The sequence below is a fragment of the Felis catus genome, chromosome B1 (assembly GCF_018350175.1).
Source record: "Felis catus isolate Fca126 chromosome B1, F.catus_Fca126_mat1.0, whole genome shotgun sequence".
NCBI lineage: Eukaryota > Metazoa > Chordata > Mammalia > Carnivora > Felidae > Felis > Felis catus.
In genome coordinates this window covers 81,963,704-81,981,931 of record NC_058371.1, presented here as the reverse complement: position 1 = coordinate 81,981,931, position 18,228 = coordinate 81,963,704, and the positions used below count along the sequence as shown (strand labels likewise).

General features: G+C 34.2%; 1 protein-coding gene and 1 pseudogene across 8 annotated transcripts in view; both read right to left on the bottom strand.

Moving 5' to 3' along the window:
• LOC101096389 overlaps positions 1-8,916 on the bottom strand; it is a 29,553-nt pseudogene extending 20,637 nt beyond the window's left edge.
• The window catches only part of ANAPC10 (anaphase promoting complex subunit 10), a 312,895-nt gene that overhangs the window by 191,954 nt on the left and 102,713 nt on the right, over positions 1-18,228 (bottom strand). For 4 of the 8 annotated variants that reach the window (XM_011281634.4, XM_003984976.6, XM_019828911.2 and 1 more), the window contains one exon: positions 11,196-12,443. The exons of 3 other annotated variants lie outside the window; for them this stretch is intronic. In XM_011281634.4, coding sequence (XP_011279936.1) covers positions 12,213-12,443 — 231 coding nt within the window. In that variant the 3' untranslated portion in view covers positions 11,196-12,212. Of the gene's footprint in view, positions 1-11,195; positions 12,444-18,228 lie in introns of those variants that run through there. One more of the 8 variants, XM_023252782.2, reaches the window with a different exon arrangement.

Below are 18,228 nucleotides of genomic sequence, written 5' to 3'. Positions count from 1 at the left end.
CAAGAAAACATCATACAAAGTGATGAAATCTTAAAGCTTTCCCACTGGGATCAGAAACAAGGTAAGAGTGACTGCTCTCAATGTTCAATTTAATATCTCAGACTTCTATTTAATACATTACTGAAGGACATAACTAGTTTAATAAGGAAGAAAAATAAATAAAAAATATAAGGAAAGGAAAAAATAGGCATGACTTAAAGATGTAAAAAAATTAAAAGAATCTACAGAAAAGTTATTTTAATTAAGAGAGAAGTTAGGTGTGCCTGGGTGCCTCAGTCAGTTAAGCATCCAACTCTTGATATCTGCTCAGGTCATGATCTCGCAGTTGTGGGCTTGAGCCCAGCATAGGGTTCCATGCTGACAGAGAGGAGCCTGCTTGGGATTCTTTCTCTCCCTCTCTCTTTGCCCCTCTTTGCCCCTCCCCCCTGCTCATGCTCTCTCTCTCTCTCTCTCTCTCTCTCTCTCTCTCTGTGCCTCCCAAAATAAAATAAACATTAAAAAAAGTGAAGTTAGAAAGTTGCTAGTTATAAAGTAAATTTACAAAAATCAATCTTATTTCAATTTACCAAAACAAACTTCTTTTTAAGTATCATTTATAATGGCCTCAAAAATATCAAATTCCTAGGAATAAATCTATAAAAAAATATGTCTCTCAAGAAAACTATAAAACACTTTTGTAAGACATTAAACATACAGAATCTCATAAAGTCTCAAACATACAGAATCTTCTATAAATTAGAAGACTCAATATTATAAAAATGTTCTCAAATTGATCTATAGATTCCAAGAAATCCCAATAAAAATTCTACACAGATTGTGTGTGTGTGTAACCTCATAAGGTGAATATAAAATTAATATAGTAATGACAAAGGCCAAGAATAATTGAAACAAAAAAGAACAAGCTGGAGGAACTTGATCTATTTGATGTCAAACGTATTACAAATCAGCAGTAATAAAGACTGTGTTGTCTTGACATAAGAAGAGACAAATTGAATAGAAGAGGCAGCTCAAAAACACACCACACACATATGGATACTCAATTTAACAAAAAGGTGCCACTGCAGAACAATGGGAAAAGATAGTCTTCAACAAAAAATTCCCTATCTATGTAGGGAAAGAAAAAATTTAATTCCTATCATATGAGGTGGATTACAGATCTAAATCTGCACAACAAAGCAACTAAAGCTTTTAGAAAATAATATAAGATTATGAATCTTCATGATGTTCAAATCAGAAAACATTTCTTAGCACAAAAAACCAGTACACATCATGGAAAAGATAATAAATTGGTTTACATTCAAAATAACAGCAATTTCTATACCCTGCTATTGAAATGTGAATGGAAACATCTACTTTGGACATGGATTTGGAATTATCTACAAAAAGTGAGCATATATATTCCCTTTGAGCCAGCTATGTGACTCCTACATACATATCTAAAAACAAAAAATGCACATGCAAAAGGAGTCAAAAGACAAGCACCAGAATTTCATACCAGCATTACTGTAATAGCCTGAAACTGAAAACTTCAATACCCAACAGTAGAATGGATAAATAAAGGCATATTCTACAATAAAATACTACATATATAGCAGCAAAAATGAACAAACAATACTTACAAGCAGTAACTTGGATATGTATTACAAATATCATGCTGAGTAAAAGAACACCAACACAAAAGACAATATATTTTTACCTTTGTATATACATATGTACATAATGTACATTACATTAAACATAGGTGAAATTCAGCTGCACCATTTAACTCAGGGTAGAGGCTAATCTTGGAGAGGAGGAGAAAAAAGTGGTTGAGAGCAAACACAAAGAGAACTTTCAGGGTACAAAGGTGTCCTAATGTTTGGCATGTACATGGGTGTCCACTTTAACCTAATTCATTGAGCTGGTGTTTGGTGCACCTCACTATATGTGCATTATGCTTCACACACACACACACACACACAGGAAAAAAACTAAAAAACAAACAAACAAACAAGAAAAAAGGCTGACACAATATGCCGAAGATTATTGTAGATATGATGATCCTGGTGCTCATCTAATTCCTATAAAACCAAGTTGCTTTCTTCTAGCACACAAATAATAAAAATTTTCACATACAGAACATTTCCATTAAAATAGTATTTCCTGTTATTGTATTCAATAGCTACAGAGTATATGCAAAATGGTTACTATTATTGAAAACGAGAAACAGCTTACACCATATTGTTTCTTCATATCACTGGTGTAACTCATGCTTCATTTGACATATCTTTAAAAAGAATCATAGTATGAATAATACTGTTTCAAAGACTTGTTTGGTTTTAAAACAAGGCTTTCTTATTTTGAATCCAAAAGTAATTAGACATAAGACAAGCACAAATTGGACCCACAGGAATCAAGTTGTGTTCCTACTAATGATGATTGTCTTTAAACACACAACATGCCACAGTCCAAGAACTCAAATATTTTTGTAATAGCCGCTTGAGAGCCTTATTTGGAGCTGTGTATGATTTCTGATGGTCTTGCTTACAAGTGTATTTTTCTAAGAATTCCATTTATCTAAATCTCTGGAATGGAAGGAGGGAGCCTGGAACAATGGATCCAAATTGGGCAGACATTTCTAGGATTCCACAAGCATCTAAGGAACATCCTTTGGAAAAATGCAGATTTTTACCAACTTTTTACCCTAGGCAAACTTCTGATAACCTCCTCCATGGTCCAATGATTATAATTTGATAATTATATATGAAAAATATTAAATATTTTAATTTACATGAAATTGTTTCAAAAAGTAGTGTCTATTCCACAGTCTCCTTTACAATGTAAAATGGTAGTAGGTGTTAGGCTACCCATAATGCCTCTATTTTCCTCCAAAGTCTTAATATAGCATTAAATATAAGAATCAGGTAAGGGTATGGATATAAAACTATAGTTATAACAGGGTAAGATTAAACTTTTACTGCACCCTATCCTATCTATTTTCCATCCGATAGCTTAAAGATGTTACAGATTACTCAGGTTAGCACCCCACGGTACCACATGTAAATATAACCTCCTCACTCCACAAATGTGTAGTTTGCCATGCCTAAAGTGCCCTCCCATTTCACCTCTACTTAAATTTGCATATTGCTTTAGAACTAGCATGTAAATTTAGGAACACTTCTTTCTACCCCCAATGATTCCTAACTGGAAGGAAGCTCAATGTCTTTACTCTGAGCCTCTCTCCACCCTGTCACACCATCCCTGAGGAGGTAAACATCTGATTTGTAAATATATATTGAGAATACATGGCTCTGTTCCATCCTCTGTCTTCGAGGGAGCTTCCTGCCCCTTCAATGTGCAACCAGCAATGACATGAATTTTAGGGATTTATTATTAGAAATCCAAATTAGCTACAACTTGAAAATATACCCATCTGCCTTTCAGGAAAAAAGGTAATTATTTTGGCTTTCATCTTCACTAATGTGTTTCTCTACTTGTACAGAACCTAGGAAGGGGGCCTCTTCAGATAACCCTGCATACACGAGTATCTATGTCTTCCATAAGACCCCTTACTAACTACACTAGGCATTGGTGATATTTGCCCTTGTTAAAATAACATTTATTATGTTTCACTCAATACTACTTTACACTGAGTAGGTATGAATGTCTCTGTGTGTCCCCAGTCATCGTCAGCTAGACTGTAAATTCTTTCTGAATAAGCAACATGTTTTCTTATTTGTATTCTACACTGTATGCAATAGTACATCTTGATTGCTTGAAAAAAGATGTAATATTTTTCTCCTGGTAACTATAACTAATACAATTGATCACAGCATTGTAAGTATCTTTTGTTTTTATTTGATAGGAATGAGCAATCAAGTATCTGTAATAACTAAAAAATGACACTGTGGATTATTCCGGTCTAAGTAAATCTTTATGAAATGCATGCTTTCCAGCCTTAGTATACATCATAAGCCAAACTACTCACCTTTCTTCATTGGCACCATGTTACTAACTTGACCAATTAGGTTATTAGAGATAGTCTAGAACAGGAACTTCTATTCAGTTGATCAAAATAGAGAAAGCTTACCCAAAGTGGCCTGAGAGAACAACACTGAAAAGAGACAAGTTTGGAGCTAGCAAAATAGTGCTTATCATAATATTCTAAAGAGGCAAGCCAGGACAGCAATAAGAATTAGCTATGGGCAACTAAGGGATTCAGACCTAGATCAGGAGTAACAACCACTTTTTGTTGAATACTGCTATTTGCCACACATTGTGCTAAGTGCTTACATTTATTATCTCTTAATCCTCTGATGCGTACTGCTATTATTTACAGTTTGCCGATGAGGGTGTCGAGGCTTTGAAAGATTATGTGTGACAGGTATCATTTACTGTCTACCTCATATCTATTCTCCCTTCTTCCTTGTGTAGAGAATGCTATTTGTATTTTTGTGTTTTTCAGGGAGATGATGTGTTTTGCCCCAGAAATAGTAGTTTGCCTAAGGCAACAATGACAATCCCACTCCCTGCCTTCTCAGACAAGCTTGCTTCTCTTTCAGGTAGAGACAGCCATGTGACCCAGTTCTGACCAACAAAACATAGGAAGCCCACTGGAGATTTCTGGGGATAAAGGAGGACTGATACAGCCAGTGCTACTCTTCTCCCTCCTCTCTCAAGTGCCAGTGTGATAGCTAGAACTATAGCAACTATCTTTTGGCCATGAGGATGACCTAAAAATTCTCAGAAAGCTGCTGTTATTAAGCTGCTGGACCAGTAAAGCAAACATAGATCTCCAGACTTTTTAATATACAAGAAATACAAAAACTTACTTAAGTCACTGTGACAGGGATTTCTGTTATTCAGTGTAATCCTGACACAGTGATTTTGTGAAAATGATTTATAAGAGGTAAAAATATGTTGATGCAAGATCTTACGAAAACAATGTATATTTATAACTTCATGCCTACTATATGTTGACAACTGTAATAATGCAAATCACTGCATTCCTTGCCTGCTTCTTTGAGAGTTAGCCATATACACAATATAACATTCATATGTTAATATAGTACTGGCAGAATACATAAATGGTAAGAGGATTCAGAATAAAAGAATGATCAAAATACACAGAATTAAAATCAGATTAAGTAAAGGCATTCAAGGGAGTGATTTTTGAGCCAGTTTGCTTAGGAAAGTGGTATCAATTGGAAGAGCAGTGACAGCATTCAAGGCCATTAGATGTGACATATAAAATAGTACAAATGAGAATAAGGGAGTTGTATGCATAAAACAGATAAGCATATTTGCTGGGCTAGGGCAAAAAGTCTAAGAATAATGAAAAGAAGGTTATAAAAGAGGCAGGGAAGATGTATGACCTTGAAGGGATGCCAGAGGACTTTGGGTTTATTTATATAGGTAAATTTATATAGGTAATGTGGAATTAGTATAGATTTTACAGAAAGCCATATGATGGAAAATTGTTTGGATAATTTTATCTTAGCATAAACTAAAGACCAATGGCCCAGCTGGGAGCTTCCTGCAATTGGCCTAGAATGATGTAAATGGAGTGAAACTAAAAAGTGATAATGTGGAGAAAGAATCTGTAGGACTTGGCGTTACTGAGTATGGGAAGATAAAGGAGAGGAATTAAAATTACACCCGAATGGCAGTTTAACATTGAAAATTTGAAGAAAAAAATGATGAATTTTATTCTAAACAGCCCTAGTGACTTAGAAAAAAATAAAATTTCTGAAGACCAGGTTACTTGCATCTCCTAATAATTACTGAATGCTACCTAAAAAAATAAGCACTGTTTTAAAATAGTGAAATTCCTTCTTTGTCTTCAGTAAACACCTGAGTGTGTTATAACTTAAGAGCTAGATAGGTAGCTTGTTACCATTCTTTTACAGAGGCTACCCTCTGTTTCATTTTGTTACCATATCCATTTAACATGTGATTCTTACAAATTTTAACAGTTGAAAAACAAACAGCTGGCTGAACTCTCTGCTTCAGTGTTTTGGATACTTTGCTTCTTGGTAAGTGATCAGTATTTTGATACTGCTGTAGTAATAACAGGAAATGATCTGTTAAAATCTGGATCTCCAGCTATAGATGAATGCCAGGGTAAAGAGGAGAAGTAGTCTGAGAATAAAGTCTATAAAAACAGTTTGGGAAATTATTTCTAGGACCACAGGGAGAGAATCATAATTTACTCTTAACTTCGGAAAAGCAAATGCAAAGTAGAAGAATATCTTATGATGATCACTGAACTGCATCAGTGGAAAGCTTATAGCCACAAACACAGTAATTAAAACAATTGAGATGGTAAATGCTAGAGCTTCAACAATACACAAGGTGAAAAACCACTCCCTGATAAATTCACACAGAAAAACGTTTTGTAAGTAAAACACTTCTAAATTGGTCTAATTATAATCTTGTCTACGTGCACAAAGTAGTAAACTGGTTCTATTCACCAGAAAGGACAAGAGAAGATGAGCAGTGGGAATGGAATTAGCCACAGAATAAAGAGAGGGTATTTTCACCTAAGGAGTCACAGAAGTGAGGAAAGCACAACAATGTGGGCAAAAGAAGATAATCTTGGTTTAAAAGATGCACAACTGGGGTGACTCAGTTAAGCATCCGACTTCGGCTCAGGTCATGATCTCACGGTTTGTGGGTTCAAGCCCCACATTGGGCTCTGTGCTGACAGCCCAGACCCTGGAGCCTGCTTTGGATTCTGTGTCTTCCTCTCTGCGCCTCCCCTGCTCAGGCGCTGAGTCTCTCTCTCAAAAAAATAAACATTAAAAAAATTTTTAAAAGATGCACAACATAAGTGTGTCCACATATAATTACAACTAAAGTATTTTCTCTAATGCTTTAATGTAACATATTTTATAAGTTTTACCAGTTTTAAAAGGTAATTGACGAAACAAACCAGTAACTAACAATTTAATTAAAAATACGATAAGCCAACATTTTATGGAGAATTTTAGAGCAATAACAATTTTCTAAAACACTAGAAATTTTATATTCATAAAAATTTATACTGTGCTGTTTAATCTAGTGTATTAAGTAATGTACTAAATTAGTAGTCATAATGGCTAAAAGAACAGAAGGCATGGTAACTAAAATTACTTTCCAAGATTGTCAGTATTTTAATTGCTGGAAACTTTCAAATAAGAGGAAATGTACAAAACATCACTTGATTCTGAATACACAAATCATCTGTTTCAAATTAATCATTACTCATAAAAACAATGACAGTCTGGATACAAGAACAGACTTGAGAAGTAAATAACTAGATGATATTACAGTCTTTCTTTTAAAATCCCACTTCTCTAACAAATGTCTTCTTTCCTTCACCTCTTTCTGAATGGAAAGTCAACTTTCCTCTCCTTTACACTACTCTCCACCAATTAGAGATCTTACCACTTTAATTTCTGATTTTGCTAATTAGAGGCCTATTATTTCCCCCCTAATAGACTATAAGCAACTGGAAAGCAAGGTCTGTATCAGATTTATCTTGGTTTCCTTATCACATCTAAGTCAACAACCAATATCTATTAGTCTTTTTTGAGTTGTATATTTATTAGTGTTCAATGAACTGCTGTATTTTAAAATTCCATAGTTTGATACAGAGAAAGTTTCTTATGACAGTATTTCCCCAGTTAATAAACTGATTTTGAAGTTACATTACATTTGGATTACATGTGAATTCTTTAAGATGTTTGTTTGTTTATTTTAGAGAGAAAGAGAAAGAGAGAAACAGAGGGAGGAGGAAACAGAGAATCCCAAGCAGGCTCCACACTATCAGTGCACAGCCCAGTGCAGGGCTTGAACTCACAAACCATTGACATCATGATCTGAGCTGAGGTTAACAGTCAAATGCTTAACCGACTGAGCCACCCAGGCACGACCACAGATCACATGTGAAATTTAAAAATTTAAATCTTAGGGGCACCTGGCTGGTTCAGTCAACAGAGCATGCATTTCTGATCTCAGGGTCATTGAGTTCAAGCCCCATGTTGGGGGTAGAGTGTGTTTATTAAAAATTTAAATCTTATTAACTGCACAGTTTGTCCAACACTCAAAAACATACACTGATTATGAATGAATCAGTGAATTCATTTGCTGTCACTGTTTTATTAACTATTAAAATAGTTCTTCAATCTTAGTTTTTTATTCTCAAATCCTATACAGTAAGACATAGAACTACTTCAAACCTAGCATCTTTGAATGATTACTATGTGAAACAGGTAGAGTAAGCTATTTTAAAATCAGCTTTATTGAGGTATAATTGACATGCAATAAACTGCACATATTTGAAGTATATAATTTGATAAATGTTGGTATATGTATATACCTGTGAAATCAGTCACAGACTAATGAACATCTGTATCATTTCCCCCAAACAGTTCATCCCTCCTTACTTCTCCCCTCTCCCCATCCCACACAACCAGGGATCTGTTTTCTATTGATTTGTTTGTTATTTTCTAGAATTAAAAAAAAAAAGGCATCAAACAGTATGTACTCTATTTTGTATGGCTTCTTTCTCTTTGCATAATTATGACCAAAATTTATCCATGTTGTTGCATGTATTGTTCATTTGTATTACTGAGCAGTGTTCTATTATATGGATATACCACTATTTGTTCATATATTCTGCTACTGACCAACATTTGGGCTGTTTCCAGTTTTCAGGTATGAAAATTAAGCTATGAATATTCCTTGTATAGATATATGCTTTCTTTTCTGTTGGGTAAATATCAGGGAGGAAATAACTGGGTCACACAATAGGTGTATGTTTAACTTGTTTAAAAAATCACTACACTGTTTTCCAAAGTGGTTATACATCAGTTTCATCTTCACCATCAGTGTGAGGTTTGGTTCCTCCACATCTTTGTCAACCCTTGCAATCATCTTTTTAATTGTAGCCATTCTAGCAGCTGTGAAATGATATCTCATCGTGCCTTTACTTTGCATTTCACTGATGTTGAGTGAAGCTGAGCATCTTTTCACATGCTCATTGGCCAATCCTATGTCCTCCTTGGTAAAGTGACTATTCAAATTTTTTGCTTACTTTATTGGATTGTTTGTGCTCTTACTGTTGAGTTGTAAAAATTCTTTATATATTCTAAATACAAATCCTTTGTCAAGTATATAATATGCATTTTTAAAAAAGAAATGCAACTACTTTAGATAATTATGCTTTGTCAATATAATACATGGTCTGTCTGTATTTTAAATAACCCATATAAAAAGGGAAGTATTATTTCCATTATCCTCAGCTACCAAGTTTCCCCATGCCTAAGAAAGGTGGTCACCCAGATGGCATATAAAAAAGAGAATAAAAGTAGAAATAGAAAACATACAGATTTTCTCAACATTCTTCTTAATCCCTCCTGATTTTAGGAGCCTTATAGCAAACTATTAGTAGTAAGAGATAACAGAGGGGATCATGTAAATGATAATTAGTCTTCTTCCTTTTTCTTTTAAGCAAAATTTTAATAAGCATTTAGCAAGTAATAACATTATTATTAATAAGCCCTCCTGTATTTTTTATTAAATGTCTCCATCTCTTATACTAAGACCCTGTTGTTTACATGAATGTTTTCCTTATCAGACTAAAGCACAAGATTCAATACAGTACCTAGTAAATATTGTTGTTATTTCTTTGATTCCCTCCTTTTCTTTTAATTCCTATCCATGTGTTTTCCTCTCTTCTTCCATTTCCAGCATCCCCCAACTATATTCAGATTAATTTGCTGATCCCAAATGAGTCGTGGTTATAGATTTTTTGGTGACCCTACAGATCACCTACCATGCTTCTTACTTCAAAGAAACAAAATGAAAATGACAATAAAACTCTTTGTGGAACTCACTGAAAGAACATCAGATATTCTCCCGAGTGAAGAAGTGACACCTTTTTTTTTTTTTTATAGTAGCCATGCAAATTAGTACTCCTTGCCAGAATAAAGCATACACATAATTATTTTTTAAACTTTACTATTTAATGGATTAAAGACCTAAACATGAGACCTGAAACCATAAAACTCTTAAAAGAAAACACAGGCAGTAATCTGTGGGACATAGGCCTTAGCAACATATTTATGGCTTTGTTTCCTCAGGCAAGGGAAACAAAAGCAAAAATAAAATATTGGGAGTACAACAAAATAAAAAGCTTTTGCATAGAGAAAGAAACAATCAATAAAACAAAAAGGCAATCTACTGAATAGAAGGTATTTGCAAATGATACATCCAATAAGGGGTTAATATCCAGAATATATAAAGAACTTCCACAATTCAACAGAAAAAAAAATCTGATTAAAAAATAGGCAAAAGAGATACATGAAAAGATGGTCACTAATCATTTGGGAAATGTTAGTCAAAATCACAATGACTTATCACTTCACACTATTATCAGAATGGCTATTATCAAAAAGACAAGAAATAACAAGTGTTGGTGAGGATGTGGACAAAAGAGAACCTTATAGATTGTTGGTGGGAATGTAAATTGATGCAACCACTGTAGAAAACAATATGGAGGATCCTCAAAAAATTCAAAATAAAAATATCATATGATTCAGCAACTCCACTGTTGGGTATTTACCCAAAGAAAACAAAAACACTAAATCAGAAAGATATATGCACCTCTATGTTTATTGCTGCATTATTTACAATAGCAATAGATATGGGAGCAACCCAAGTGTCCATCAGTAGATGAAAAGGTAAAGAAGATGTACTATATAAATACATACAGAATGGAATATTACTCAGCCACAAAAAAGAATGAGATCTTGCCATTTACAACATGGAGGGACTTAGAGGCTATAATGCTAAGTGAAGGAAGTCAAATAGAGAAAGGCAAATACCATCTGATTTCACTTATATGCGTAGTCTAAAAAATAAAACAAACTCTTAGATATAGAGTTTGCTATGGGGGAGGGTGGTATGGTGCTATGGGAGGTGGTTGCTATGGGGGAGGGGATAAGGAGGATGGGTAAAATAGGTGAAGGGGATTAAGAGGCACAGACTTTCAGTTCTAAAATAAATAAGTCATGGAGATGAAAGGTACAGCATAGAAAATATAATCAATAATACTGCAACAACTTTGTATAGTGACAGATGGTAACTATACTTATTGTGGTGAGCATTGCATAATGTATAGAATTGTCAAATCACTGTTACACACCCTGAAACAAATAGAACACTATATGTTAAGTATACTTCAAGTAAAAAAAAAAAAAAAAAAAAGATCTAAAACTTTACTATTCAAGACTTCAGTCTACCAAGCAATGCAAGAACCACCCAGGAACCTTTCCTAAACATAAGAGCCAATCTGGGTAAGTTCTGTGGCTAACCATCCTCCTAAAAAGTAGTAGATATAGGGGGAAAAAAAGAAAAACCATACAGAATCAAATCTATTCATTTTAAACCATGGAAAGAAAACATATTTAAGCTCCTTTAAAATATTTTCATATACAAAGAACAATTTTATACATTTTAAAAATTTTTATGAGACATATTATCATCCCTCACAGAATGCTTCTGTGTCAGATACAAATTTAAAAAAAAAAACATCTACTATAAGCAGCACTAGCATTAGAATAAATAGCAGATGATACTGGCAATCTCTGACACAATGTCAGGATACAGAGAACCCTGGGATTAAAAGTATTTCATGGAAGTAATTATGATACAATTAACTATATTCCCCAAATCAGAATGGTTCTCATCAGATATCTAATGCTAAGCCTATTTTGACACTATTTTTTAAAAGGCCCAGTATTAAAAGAATAAGCTTCCTCTAGAGAGAGGAGGAAAAAAAGAATAGTTTTGGCCTATTAATTGATAGAACATAGTACTGTTCCCAAACATGCAATAAATCATTACTTTAACACATGACCACTATATGAAATAATAACTTGGTTATTAAAAATGGCGTATCTCTTAAAATACTCAGTTCAATTGTTTTTCTTTTGATATAATGAAAAATTTAATGAGGGGCTTCAAATACTTTTTTAATAATGTAAAATATGTGAGCTTTATTATATGTTAAAGAAAATAAAAATAGTATGACCCAAAATTTATTTGTTAAAGTTACAATAAAATACTCTTCAATGCATACAAAATTGCAAAATAACTGATGTTTTTTTCAATAAAGATTCCAGATATAATATTTACTGACAAGATAAAACAAAGGTACGTTTAATGACTTTTGTTCTGTGTTAAGGTCACCTTATTGAACGATACATCATGAAATCAATAGTTGTACATCTAGGAAATTTGCCAATGGAGCTCTCTTCCACTGGTGTGTATATTTTAATTTGTCTCATGTGGGTGTCTCTTCCATTTTGGTGATTGGCTAGAACAGCAATCTGTATCATGAATGTGCGAGTGGGCTTCTTATGATTATCAGTTAAGGGAACGTGAATCCAGCCACTTGGTTCCACCAATTCAAGTTGCTGCCAAGAAAACAAAAGTGGGATTATGTTTTCACCCGATGAACATAATTTATTACAATGAACACATTCTAAAGTTGACTTATAATTAACATTTTGCTCACTGAGAGAATGACAGTATGATAACAACCATTACTAGTTATTTGGCACCTTTACACCATGGTCCATTTTTACACTTGCTAATAAGCACTCTACATGTACCATCTTAGTAGACAAAATAAAAACAGACATATGCAGTCTTAGGGTTTATAGAAATCTGTATAACATACAAGTTTAGAATTAGACATGTACAAACGTATACAGCCAATGGAAGACCATGTTGATATAAGTAGGAAAAGAATCTAACATTATGCTTCAAGTATATTTTATTTCAAGGACCATACCTAATATACACAAACACATTCAGATTCTACATAAATTACAAGAATAACAAAAGAAAATCAATCCTTAAAAAGCCATCAGACAAAGCTTTTTTTCCTTGAAAAATAGTAAGTGATTTATGTAGGCTGGATGATATTCTAAACCTAAAATCTAGATTTTTAATATAAAATGCTAGATAAAAAATTTTTAATTCTTAATAAGAAATGCCAGGCAAGTTTGTTTTTAATTCTTAATTTTATTTTAATCAAGAGTCCAAACTATCCTTCCTGAACAAGGGAAAGAAAATCCTAAGTCAAAAGATAAACCTAAATTTCTAAAATTTTTGCTAAAGTTATGAAATAGTTTTTAAAACATAAATACTGATTTCTAAATTATCTTAATTATTGAACACATATAAACTATATATATCACAGAGAATACAGGTTTATCTTATCAACGCAGCCAAATAGAGGTGTCAGAGAATCTAAATGTGGATTCCATGAGTGACTCTAGCAAAACAATTAAGTGAACACACCACTGTATCTTCTTTCCTTCCCTTTTTCCCTTCTTCCCTTCTTTCTTTCATTCGTTCTCATTTTTCTCTTCTTCCTCTCCCTTCCTCCCTCCAGCCCTTTCCTTCCTTCCCTCTTTCCCTCCTTCCTTCTTACATTCATTTTTTTTTATGGAGGAGAAGGGTGGGTAGAAAAAAGTAAAGATGGGACAAGAGAAAGAGAACAGGAATCTTTAAAAAGTCGCTATTTTTAAGACTGAATAATTTCCTCTTTTTAACCATAGAACATAAGAATGAATAAATCTCTACTCCTTGTGGTATTTTCAGTGTTTTGTTTTGTTTTTTATAAACTTCCATTAGCACTAACTTAAAATGAAAGAATCAGAGACCAGATATATCTGGTTTCCATCACTAACCTTTTATTCATTCAGGTAACAAAATAGTTACTGAGTAGTTAAAATGTTCAAGGTATTTTTCTAAGTAAAGTATAACATGAATAAGGCCTTGTTCCTAACCTTAAAAAAAGCTCAGAGCCAGAGGCGCCTGGGTGGCTAAGTTGGCTGAATGTCCAATTCTTGAGTTCAGCTCAGATAATGATCTCAAGGTCATAGGACTGAGCTCCATGTCGGGCTCCCTGCTCAGTGTGGAGCCTGCTTGGGATTCTCTCTCTCTCTCTCTCTCTCTCTCTCTCTCCCCCCCCCCCCCGCCCTTCTCCCCTGCTTGTGCTCTGTCTCTCTCTCTCTCAAAATAAATAAATAAATAAATAAAAAAGCTCTGAGGCAGACAAACAACCTCTCTGACTTCAGTTTCTTCAAGTATATATATTTTTAATGTTTATTTATTTTTGAAGCAGGCTCCAGGCTCCACGCTGTTAGCACAGAGCCTGACACAGGGCTCAAACCCACAAATGCGAGATTATGACCTGAGCCAAAGCTAGATGCTCAACTGACTGAGTCACCCAGGTGCCCCAGTTTCTTCAAGTATAAAATAAAAGGATCGGACAAGTTATCATCTCCAGTGTCCCTTCCAGGTCTAACATTTAATAATTCTAAATAAAAGAAGAAAGATATGGAGGCAGAACAATGGGCTCCCAAAGATATCCATGTCCTTCTTCAAAACCTGGGGTTATTTTAACTTACATGGAAAACAGGGCTTTGTAGATGTGATTAAGTTAAAGATTCTGAGATGAAAAAATTATCCTGGATTTCCTGGGTGGGCCTAATGTAATCACAAGATTCCTTGTAAGAGGAAGACAGTACAGCCAGAGAAGGAGATGTGATGGTAGAAGCAAAGGTTAGAGTGATGGGACCATAAGCCAAGGAAAGTAGGTAGCCTCTAGAAGCTGGAAAAGGCAAGGAATGGTTCTCCCTAGAAATCCCTAGGAAAGTAGGCCTCTTGCTGACACCATGATTTTAATCTATAAGACCCATTTTGGACTTATATCCTCTAGAACTGTAAAATAACTAATTTGTGTTGCTTTAAACTACTACATGTATGATGATTTGTTATAGTAGGTAAAGGAAACTATGATAACAGATATTTGTGGGAGTACAGAGAAAGGAGAAAGCATATCTGGTAGGAAGAATCCATTCTCAAGGTAAATGTACTATAATGAACCTCAACAATGAACAAAATGTAAAACTAAGATTCTAAATTCAACTCCTTACTAGTAGAATGTTTTTGACAAATTTAACCATTATTTCTGATAGACTCAATGTTATTTTCTTAGCATATCTTAAATGCTTCAGTGTGCTGGATATTAAGATTTTATAGCATAAATGCTTTTTGGCATGATATGCACAGCATTATAAATGTAATAAATTATTCAATAAATACTATTAACATTGCTTTAGAACATATCATAAGGCTTACTGATCTCTATTACTAAAACTACATTACAAAGTACATACAGATGTTAACATCTTTCAAATGGTTTCATAATCAACTATATTGCCCAGAAGTCATAAATTTCAATTCATGTGTCTACTGCAGTTCTACTGTGGGCAGTTTAGAATTCTCAGAGTCATCCCTAGAAAGTTCTTATTCTGATATTGTCATACCTTAGATTACTTCATAGATGCAAAAAACTCAAGTACATTAACTAATTGGCATTTAAATAAAAACTTTTTAAAAACCCGTAACAATATACAGTATATATAATTCTTATGTTTTTATAAATGTTTGGTTAACAGATGAATATACTTTAAGCAAAAATTATAATATTTTTATATTTTAATCAGAAAATCAATGAAAGGTAAAAATTTGCCAATTTAGCTTTCTTTTTTCTCCATTTCTGGTTTACCTCAATAAATGAAAATTTCATCACCATTACTATACAAATTTTTCTATATTTCTCCTTGTTCTTTCTTCCTACCATCTCCCTTTTTGGCTCTTTTCTCTATATATTCACTCACTTAACATTTTTTTATTGGCCTATTACACACCAAAAATACCATTATTAGCTGTACATGTAGGGTAGGGGCTGGCAAATTTTTGCTGTAAAGGACCCAAAAGTAAACATTTTAAGTGTGGCCATATCATGACTGGTCAGTCTATCTTTGCAGAGTGAAAACAGTTACAGGTATTATGAAAGTGAATGAGTGTGCCTATGTTCCAACAGAACTTTATTTACAAAAACAAGCCACTGGCCAGAGTTGGCCCTGGATTACAGTTTGCTGACCCCTGACATAGGGAGTAGTTACTGATGGAATTTACCCTCAGAAAGGTAATATAACTTCATAAAATAGAAAATAACTTGTATGCCCCCTGACTCAGCCTGGAGTCAGGGGGCATACAAGTTATTTTAAGAGAGAATTCACTAAGTAGGAATCAAGTTGTTAACTAGAGAAGTGAAGAGGCCAAGAGACCTAAGGTATCATGGAGGGAACAAGTACAAGAAGTGAAATTCTAAGGTTGGGGGAAGAAAAGAAAAGAGACTGAGATTATCAAAACGGGGAAGTTCAGAAAAGGAGTCCTGTGGATTTGAAACTCCGATCCCTGAGGAGGGAGCTGTTTGGCTGGTGTTTGTGCCCCTGGAGGAAGAGCCCTATGGGGCTGGCGTAGGGAACTCTTGAGGAGTGGGAGCTGACTGCCTTGTGGTGCTGACATTTCTGACATGGGGTTCATTGGGCTGGTGCTGTGAGTGTCAGAAAAACTGCAAACTGGAATCAGGTATAGCTATGGGGAGGAAATGCTGCTGTGAAGAAACACTACTAGGATGATGGAAAACAAACAGGACACAAAAGGGAGCAAGTCTCTTTTTCCTCTTCCTGCCATGCAGTCTCCCTCTAGTGCACCCTCTCACCAGAGCTTAACAGATATGCCAGGGCTCCATGCTCATCGAATGTCACTGAGCAAATATTACATGGCAAGCAATGTTCTAGGGACTGAAAAAACAAAACAAAACAGTGGCAAATAAGACAGATCACACCTGAAAAAAAACTACTCAGAGAAATACAAAGAGATAGGATTTAAACATAAGACTTCAAGAAGTCATAATAAAAATGCTAGTAGTGAGGAAGAAACAGACAAAAAAGTCAAAAAGAATAAATCAAATGCTCATAAAATAAAATGTAAATGTCAATAATAATTCCTCAAAAAGAATGCTCATGATAATAACAGCAGCAACTTCTTACCTAGCACATATTATGTGCCAGGTAATACCCTAAGTACATTAAGTATATTAATTTATTTAATGCTAGCAATGTGGCAGATATTATTATTATTCTGATTTCACAAATAAAACAACTGAGTCACAGAAAGTGTTAACTAGTTTTGATGAGGTCACATAGCTGGTAAGTGGCAAAGCAGTGAATAAAACAGGCAGTGTGATTCCAAAAATTGTGCTTTTAAATACATAATGTGTTTTACATGATGTAAAGATAATAATCTGGTAGTAATTTTTTTATCTGAAATCCTATATTATATAAATAAAACATGAATTAAATGAAATGAAATATGGCAGGAGAAAATTCGCCACTAATCTCCTTATCATAATACAATTTCCTTTACATCCTACACATAAACAGATACATATATGACCTAAAGGGAATTATAAAAGGTAACAATAATAGAATTAAAAATCGAATTTCTGGGGTGTCTGGGTGGCTCAGTCAGTTAAGCGTCTGACTCTTGATTTCAGCTCAGGCCATGGTCTCACAGTTTGTGGGATCGAGCCCCGTGTTGGGCTCTGTGCTGACAGAGCAGAGCCTGCTTGGAATTCTGTCTCCCTCTCCATTCCCCTCCCCTGCTCGCAATCTCTCTCTCTTGCTCAAAAATAAATATTTTTTAAAAAAGTAATCTTAAGGAAAAAAATCAACACAAATTTAAAAAATGGACATACACCTGTACAGACTAAACACACACACACACACACACACACACACAAATGCAATGGGCCAACAAACACAGGAAATTGTTCAATCTCACTAATAAATATATACATATATGTATATATACATATAAATACATATATGTGCATATATACATATAAAACATATATGTATATACATATAAATACACATATATGTATATGCATATATATAAAGCATCTATCACATTGGCAGAGATTCAAATAATTAAGAACACGAATTATTGATGAGAATAAGGGAAATGTACTCTCATGGACTGATATGGAAATTATATAGGTATAACCTTTCTGAAGAGTAATGTGGCAATACCTATCAAAATTTTAAATGTAACTATTCTTTAACAGAATAACTTCACTTCTGAACTATAGAGAAATACTAAAGAAAAGGGCACAAGGATTATACATATATATAGTAATATTCATAACTGAAAATAAGTTAAATGACTACCAATAGAAGAGTGGCGGTGGTATCCAGCCCCCAAGAAGACCCTGGTGAGTCACACTCTTAAATAACCTCCTCCTACAATGGCTTAGGGTTGGTTTTGTGT